The 8456-nt window shown below is 37.3% G+C and overlaps 1 protein-coding gene across 3 annotated transcripts; it reads right to left on the bottom strand.

Annotated features, from left to right (window-relative positions):
• Positions 1-1724: 1724 nt before the first annotated feature.
• LOC132286848 (disease resistance protein RPP13-like) lies at positions 1725-8224 on the bottom strand. 3 transcript variants are annotated; one of them, XR_009472872.1, is made up of 4 exons: positions 8076-8224; positions 3533-6378; positions 2108-2184; positions 1725-1974 (listed from the first exon to the last, which is right to left on the bottom strand). XR_009472872.1 is itself a non-coding variant. In XM_059789252.1 (3 exons), exon 2 carries the CDS (start codon positions 6225-6227, stop codon positions 3561-3563), a length of 2667 nt encoding a protein of 888 aa, XP_059645235.1. In that variant the 5' UTR covers positions 6228-6378; positions 8076-8224; the 3' UTR covers positions 1725-2184; positions 3533-3560. The 3 variants fall into 3 exon arrangements, 1 of the variants encoding a protein (XP_059645235.1); XR_009472871.1 differs by having other exon boundaries at positions 1725-1977; XM_059789252.1 differs by having other exon boundaries at positions 1725-2184.
• Between the last annotated feature and the right edge of the window lie 232 nt (positions 8225-8456).

Genomic DNA, 8456 nt, shown 5'->3' on the forward strand with positions numbered 1-8456 from the left:
TTTATTTAAATTATTATTTTTGTCAAACAAATATTTTATTGTAATCAAGCCAGAAATAATCAAAGGTACCAAAATAAATATATTAATTTAGTGGTCGGATTGATAACTTTATTTATCCAATAACTAATTATGCATAGAGGGGTCAAAATGCAACATTAACTTAGAGGTTATTTATTATTTAATTGGAGTTCAATTAATTTCTTTTAATAGAGTATAAATTAATTTATGAATTAATTGAATTGGATTCATGGACCGGGCCAATTATTAATTCGTGTAGCCAAGAAAATAATAAACCCAAAGGATTGTCACTCATAACTCAACTTGATATTGGAGGTCCATTAGATTTGAGGTATCACGTTAATTTTAGAGATTGAGAAAAATATATTGTCTTTAATTATTATTTTTGTTTTGTCTATATATACATGGGTCCATGTATATTTTAGGTAACGCCTTTGTACAATATTTTTAGAAGATAAGAAAAGTTTTTCTCTCTAGAGTTCTCATCTGATGAAGGCTTCCACAAGCTTAGCTTTCCAAGGTCATTCGTAGAGGCTTATTGGTGATTCATAAAAGTAAGATCATTACCAACAATATGGAGATCCATGGAAGAGGTATCTAGCAAAAGGATCTACAATAAGTGAAAACATTCACTTTAGAGGAGAGATCTACAATTTACTCAAACCTTGATGTAAGTTTTCTATCCCTAAATTGAATGGATCATTATATTCTTCATGCATAAAACTTGTCTCTACACATGAATTAAGATCTTTATTTGAAAATCATTCTTAAAGTTTTAAAAACTTCCGTTTTCCCAACAGTAGAGTGGTCTTGGAAGGTGATGCTCAGGTCTTGATTTGGACTCTTCAAGGAAAGACAAGAGAGTCCAGTTGATTAGGATCTATGCTTCTTTATATGAATCTTACTCTTTCTTTTTGTGGGTAGAGAAGCAAATAGGGTTGCTCATGTATTAGCAGCCTCAGGTCTTATGGCCAAGAAGAGTCTATTTGTGATGGACTATTTCATATTTTGTGCCCATGGAAGCTGCTGAAGATTGTATGTGACTGTTTTATTTCTGATCTAATGATATTTGATTTGTTTTCCTGGGGAAAAAAGAAAAAGCTGTACAATATTTAGATTTTTAGTCCAAAAGAGAGATTTTGGCAAGTAACTTCTCTTTTTCCTAGACAAAAGAGAAGACCACTGAACAGCTCTTCTCACTTCATCAGGCAACAAGACACTTGCCGCTACAAAACCAATGAACAACTTCCATAAAAATAAGAGCATCAACCATTAACGAATCAGGTAAACGAGAGCTACAGCTACATAAAAGTTTATTCCCCTGTGGTAGTGCCCACCTACTCCACAACATGGTATGATATTATCCACTTTGGACTAAAGCCCATACGGTTTTGCTCTTAGACTTTAGTCCAAAAGGCCTCATACCAATTGGAGTGACACATCTATAAATATAGCACTTCCCATTTTCCAAGGCGATGTGAGATTGTGCACCTGTAACTCACCTAGTGTAATAGTCTTTCAGTGCCTCTTGCACCTGCTCACGGCACACCCGCCCATATCGTCGCTACAATGTCGAAGCAGTTCTGATTGAAAATAAAATAAAATTTTTGCTTACCAAATATAAAATCAAATAAAGCAAGCCAATCCACATACTTTCTTCCATTCACTCTCTGACCATTCCACCAGTCAAGACAAAGTAGGCAAAATTGAAGAAAACATAGTTTCATTTTCCACTTAGTTACAGAATAGAGATCATTGCTTGATGCGCTGGTAAAAGCTCGGACTAGTAAGCATGAGATCACAAGTTTGAGTTGAAAAGAAGCCACTTCACGCATGTCTCAAAATCCCTCTAGTACACAGTATCATTCCCAAAGATAAGTAATTGCAAGCCTCATAATAGCATTGTTCCCAAACAATAAGCACAATAACAGCAAGTACAAAAAGAATGTTGCCGAACTGCTAAGATAATGAAGGGTACAAATCTCATAGTTAACATTTTACCAAACAATTACAAAAACAACAGGAACAGCAAGAAGCCAGAATGCCTTAGCTGTTGCAACAAACATAAATATATGTATAAAAAAGATACCATAAGAAGTCCGCATATGTGGATCTAGAGATGGCCATTTGGCCCAGCTTCTTAACTTTATTAGTTGCACCATCTCCCTGCACCAAAGTGAGAAATGCAGTAGATGAGAATGTGGTCCACGAAAATTGCAACGGAGGCCCTTAAGAGACAATTCCACAAGATATGCAACAATAACCATTTATAATGCATGTATAAATAAATAAATTACTTGCCAACCTCAACCTGATGAATCTGACCTCACAGATCTAACCCAAGTTTAAATTCTCAACTTGAAGTCAAAGGTGTGGTTGGCCTTCGACCTAACATGAATCTATTCCCATTGAAACTACGTGGAACTTCAGGATGACCATTCCCAAAAGAAGCCCAAACCCTATGGGATTATAAGCGAAATACTTATGGTACAATTAAGAAGATTGCTATCACCATGGTTGTCTAGCCCTTGTGGTGTAATGGGAGAACCATTGAGCTAACATGTGTTCCAAGAAAGGAGGGGGAAAAGTTGGGAAGGAAAAGAGAGACATCTGAAACTAGTGCCAGAACATTCACCATTCTCAAACAAGTATTTCAAAATGAATATTATTCATAATTATGACCATATGTTTAAAAAAAAATTGGTTTTCCTTGGAAGATCAATTAACAAATTAAATATGTCATATCAAAAATATTCAACACATAACGAATTAGTTTGGAAAGGAATGGATTTCTTAGGGCTGATGTGGTCAATGTCAAAGAAAACTTGATCATAATAGCCAATTTGGTTTTCTTAGAGTTTGTCAATCTTTCTATGTAAAAAAGACAAAAGGATCCATTAAAATAAAACCATTCACTAATTTTTAGCTACAAAGTCCCGATAAAATTGAACTAGTTCCATCAATAGAACAAGCAAGTTGCTACTTCTAGGAAGTATATTGACGTATAATAATATCAAGCATATAACAGTAATCTTAGACCATCACAACTATATCAAATTTTTTTGGATCTTATATGAATGAATTTCTTGGCATATCAGAATTCAAATAGGTAAATTACTTCTCCTGTTGCCTGTTAGACAGAAATTATATTACAAGGTATAGTAATTTTTTATATATAGAAAATTAAGCTTCACTCCAGTTGTCCATCTTTACAGTAAAATATAAGAAGTAGACAAGATGCATCCCTTCTAAAGTATATCCAACACATTATCCCACTCTTAAGTTACAGTCCTCCAAAATTGCATTATTTTGAGTGTAACATGGGATCATCACACAGACACCAAAACTTACCAAAAATAGAGGAGATTGCAAGTTAAGATCCTTTGGTGACTGTTTACATAATACAATAAATACATTATAAATCTGATCAAACGCGAGTGTTTCAAGTATAGAGAAATGTGTAAAAAGCGTGAAAAAAAATAATACTCACTAAAATTTTAAAATGTTTACTCACCAATCACAAACGTGACATGAAGTCGTGATCACAAATCTGGAGGATATATGAGGAGCTTAAGCTCATTGTTTATGATGCCCTGCTCTTGTTGCTTTTCTTTTCGTTCTTGCTGAATGAACCTTGCAGATATTGCAGCAGAAGAGCTGGTGCAATACAGCTCCATAATCTGGAGTGCAGATACATCTGCCAGGCCAAAAGGGATTGCCTCTAGGTTTATGCAGTGTCTAAGAATGATTCGTTGAAGTCTAGGGAAGTGATGACCTGAAGCCTCCCAATGCACTAAATCTGTCCTCCCAAGCTGCAACACTTTCAAAAGACGAAAACCACCATGAAGTGGCACCCACCGCTGTCCCTTGAATGCAAAATCTTTCAATTTTAGCACCTCAAGATTGGGTAACTTTCCCAGCATAGACATGTGCTCCCAGTCAAGAAAGGTATCTGATAAAGTTAGCTTCTTCAGGTTTCGTGGGAATTTGTACCACTGAGGAAGGCCTGAAAGCTTACCTTCAAGAGGAGGGCGAGGGAATGTGTCATTCAACAACTTCAATGTTTCAAGTTGATCTAATTTGGAAAGATTATCAAACATACTTGACCCTGCCTTTTCCTCCATAAGTGCAACTAACTTCCCACGGATCCCGAGTTTCTTTAGATTAGGAGTCCTGGCTAAGATAATATCCGTACAGCTATCAGGTGAAACTGTAGAAATGGTCTGTATGTTTCTCCTTACCATGTCCTTTCGGGTTTTGGCAGGAGGCCCGTGTAAACGACTCGATCCACTTGTGTATAGATGCCTAAACCACAACATTTTCCATATGTCTGCTTGAATGTCAAGGTCTCGAGATGTTGTTTCAACAATGAGAGTCTGTAGGTTCCAAAGATTGGAGATTGTTGAAGGAACAACCTTAAATTTACCAAAAAGGGCTATATAGCGCAAATGAACTAATTGTATTATCTCACTGGGAAAGCGGGAGAGACTGACGGACCTTATATCCAACACTCTAATCAATTTAAAAGCTTCATGGATGAATGGTGTATATTCTCGGGGTAATTCCTTCTCTTCTGAGGCAAAACACAAGAAAGATCGAACACGGGGACCAGAAGGCTTTAAAGAAATATAGTCCAAAACTTGGGAATGGATACAAAGGCGACGAGGGTGATTTGGATCTGGTGTCAAAGAAGGACTTTGTACATTCCCTTTAATTTCCTTCAAAAAATTCTCTTCTGTGGCTTCTCTCAAGCACAAGTCACGCAACATATCATGAATGCGACATGTCTTAATTCGACCATTTAACCTCCGTTTCTCCACTAGTACCAAATTTCTATCAACCAGATACTCCAGGTACTCTTCTGCAGTATCCTCCAACCATTCTTGCTCTTTTTGCTGTACGAGCCCCTCTGCAACCCATAAATGGAGCAATTTCCACACAGGGATCTCAAAGTCTTCAGGGAATATTCCAAAATAAATGAAACACACTCTCAAATGATGAGGTAAGTGCTTGTAACTAAGTGCTAACACCTCCATGCAACCTTCTGGGTCTTTAGCAGCATAACGACTCACACTTTCTGCCACTCTATTCCACCAATCACGTGTTTTGTCTTTCCGTATTGAAAGAAGACCTGCAACTACCACAATTGCAAGTGGTAGTCCGTAACATTTTTTTGCAATCTTTTTCCCAAGATCCTCCAGCTCTGAAGGGCAGCTTCCTCTCTGAAAAACCTTTCTACAAAGTAGCTCCCAACTTTCATCATCAGTAAGAAAACGCAGATAGTGAGGAGGACTGATGTGGTTAGCACGCAAAGCAACTTCTGTAATTCGGCTTGTCAACAATATTCTGCTTCCGTTATTGGAATTTGGAAAAGCCGTTTTGAGATCCTCCCATGCCTCTTTGGTCCAGACATCATCAATGACAATAAGAAATTTCCCATTCTTTAATTGTGTGCATAGTTCTTCACGTAACCTTTCATCATTCATTTTATACATTTGGTCTGTCAGCAGGTTAAGAGAATTTAAAATGCCAAGAAATATTTCCCTTCTATCATATACTTGAGACACATAAGTCCATGCTCGGAAACAAAAGTGATATTCAATGGAAGGATCAGTGTATACTTTTCTGGCCAGAGTAGTCTTTCCCAGGCCACCCATGCCTACAACTGAGACAACTTCTAGATCCTGTGGTCCTTCAGTGAGTCGTTCTATTACCATCTTTGCCTCGTCATCAAAGCCCACCACATTATGTTCCTCAACAACAGGAGCTTTTCTTTTTGATGAGCCTTTTTTGGAAGGCTCCGAACTTTGAAGGACTTCAATGCCAAAAATCTTATGATCATAGATCTCCTTCACCTTTGCCTTGATCTCTTCAATATCTTTTGCGACACTGCGAAGTGTTAATGTATAATCGACAGCATGAACGATTTTCCCCATGGTGCTTCTTGCCTTCTGCACAGTAGCGTTAACCACGAATGTGTCAATGATGTCTTCCGCCTCATAAGCCACATCTCTGATTTTCCTCACCAACACTCTCAGAGTTTCGTACTCACTCCGCTTCTCGTTGGAGTCCTTGAGGAAGGCTTGCATCAAATCAAAATCAGTGCAAAGAGATTCAACTTGTTTCTTCACTCCTGAAATCAAATCAACATTATAGACTAGTAGCTGCTTCAGGTTCTCCAAGAGAAAACCAACAGCAGGATCAGCCATCGCTCCCTTTCTCTCTGCTTTCCTTGAAGGAGACGGAAGTGCAGGGTACTCCACTTGATTCTCACCCGCAAGTTGTAATGAAATTCAAAATTACACTGTGAATTGCAATTTTCTTTTCCATTATTTTGAATATGGCATTGTGAAGATATACCTGCACTCAACCATGAAGTCCTTGTTTAACATTTTCCAGAAATCACAAATAATTTATAAGACAGACAGAATCTAAAAAGGAATAAATTATAGCAAATTGTTTATTTACAAAAGTCAAGGTTCATTGATTTTGGGTGCCAATATTTCCCACTTGAATTCATACTGTTTGAGGCTTAAATCATTATTATTTATCTGGTGTCCCAGCAACAACAACCTTTACAGCAAATCAGCCATTGAGAATGCGGTTAACCTATCCGTCGGAGGATACATCGGAGGAGCCCAAGCTTATGCTTCATGCAGAACCCACAATGGCAATGATGTTCTTCATGAGATATATATTTGTCTCAATTACAATATGACAAATTATATCCGCTGTCCACCAAACAATGGGAGGAGGGGGTGCCCTGCAAACTACAGGCAACGAAATATCCTATTTCCTTAGATTTAATATGGTGTGGGGCGGGCTGGGTTAGGTGGTTTTGTTTTGGCTTGCAGACAGTTGTAATATGTAGTGTTGTTTGTGTAGTCTTGGTTGGTTTAGGTGGTTTGTTTAACTTCCATGTACTTATTTAGTTCTCTTATGCATGTGGCGTAAGCTTTAAATATTAATATATAAAACAATCTGCAGACTTAATTACTCCTTGTGCAACATTAAATTTGGTTTGGAAAGTTAATTTATGGTTTGCAAGATTCTGGTTTGGTTGCTCAGTTTATGCCTTAGTTTACTCAATGCTAAGTGTATCCTACCAGAAGATTTGAATTGATGGAGTCATAAAGCCAACTAGGCCACACCTTCCAAACAATATCGCTTGTTAATAGATCGGTAAGAGTATCGTTCTGATAGATAACTCTTCGGTAGAGTTCATTAATATCCGAGCTCATTAGTTTACCCCCATCTATCTGAATGATCGGTCTCAACTTGGGAGGAAGAACTGGTAATAGACATAAGACCATCCATTCTGGTCTTACTTCACCATCGAGAAACAAAAGAAGACTTCCATCTCCGAGTTTAACTCAGACGTAGCTCCCTTCTTTTGGGGTGGCTGATTGTCTGATCCTTCCCCAAGATAGACTTGGACTGAAAAAGGACCCAAGACACCCACAAGAGGGAAAACCCCATATTCTCGATCTCTAACCAGGCATATAGAATATCCTCCATCGCACAAACTATTCACAAAGTTTTAAAATTATGTTCTTCACTTGCAGGACCAGCAAGTCATAGACCGTCCAGCAAACTTTCAATGCACCGGATCTGTCTCGTTCCGTATTAGGTACATGTATACACACACGAGCACGCGCGAGCCCACAAACATATATACAAGAATTTGGATACATAACTTGTATCACAGAGCTTAAATCCAAAGCAAAAATTGTGGATTCAGCACCAGATTAAGCTGGCAAGTGACAATGATAGTGAATTCTGGTTTTGAATTGTTTCTTAAATAAATGGGGGATAAATTTAAAATGCTATCATATTCACAAATTTCAACAATTAATCAAGCACAAAGACGTAATAAAGCAACAAACAACATGAAAGATAAGTAAATATTTCAACATTTTAGCCATCTAAAGCATCAAGTTTTCATCATGATCATTCTCATTAGCAAATATCATCATCATCAATATCAATATCAAGTTCTCTAGCATGCAAATCCACGAAACATAAAGCAAAGAAGACAAAATACAAAGCTTAATTACCTAGCATTTAGTCTTCAAATCTGATCTTCTATCGTGCAAGTCAACACACACAGACACAGCGCTGTTCTTCTGTTTTTCATTTCAGAAGGTAAAGTTGAAAATGAAGACAAAGACTTGTGAGTTGTGACCGACGACCCAAAGAAATGAACACTACAAAGCCACTTAATAATATGAGTTTCCCAGAATACCCATAAATCGGGTTTAATTCTCACAAGCTTATGAAAAGTTAGTTGGACCCCCGCAGAATTGGTGGTTAGGGCTTGTCCAGTTGAATCAGTTATCTTCAGATAACAATTTCCCAAAAACTGTTAAGTGACGAGTTTTTGAAATGTTCTCAGTTCTCTAATTTCACAAAACTCAAATAATAAAAAATTCTTAAAA

This window comes from Cornus florida, unplaced genomic scaffold (genome assembly GCF_030987335.1).
Source record: "Cornus florida cultivar Cherokee Brave unplaced genomic scaffold, ASM3098733v1 CherokeeBrave_3.0.0_Hap2_Chr11, whole genome shotgun sequence".
Taxonomy (NCBI): domain Eukaryota; kingdom Viridiplantae; phylum Streptophyta; class Magnoliopsida; order Cornales; family Cornaceae; genus Cornus; species Cornus florida.

Coding starts and splice junctions, on each gene's coding strand:
- LOC132286848 (XM_059789252.1), bottom strand. CDS start 6,227: ATGGCTGATCCTGCTGTTGGTTTTCTCTTGGAGAACCTGAAGCAGCTA.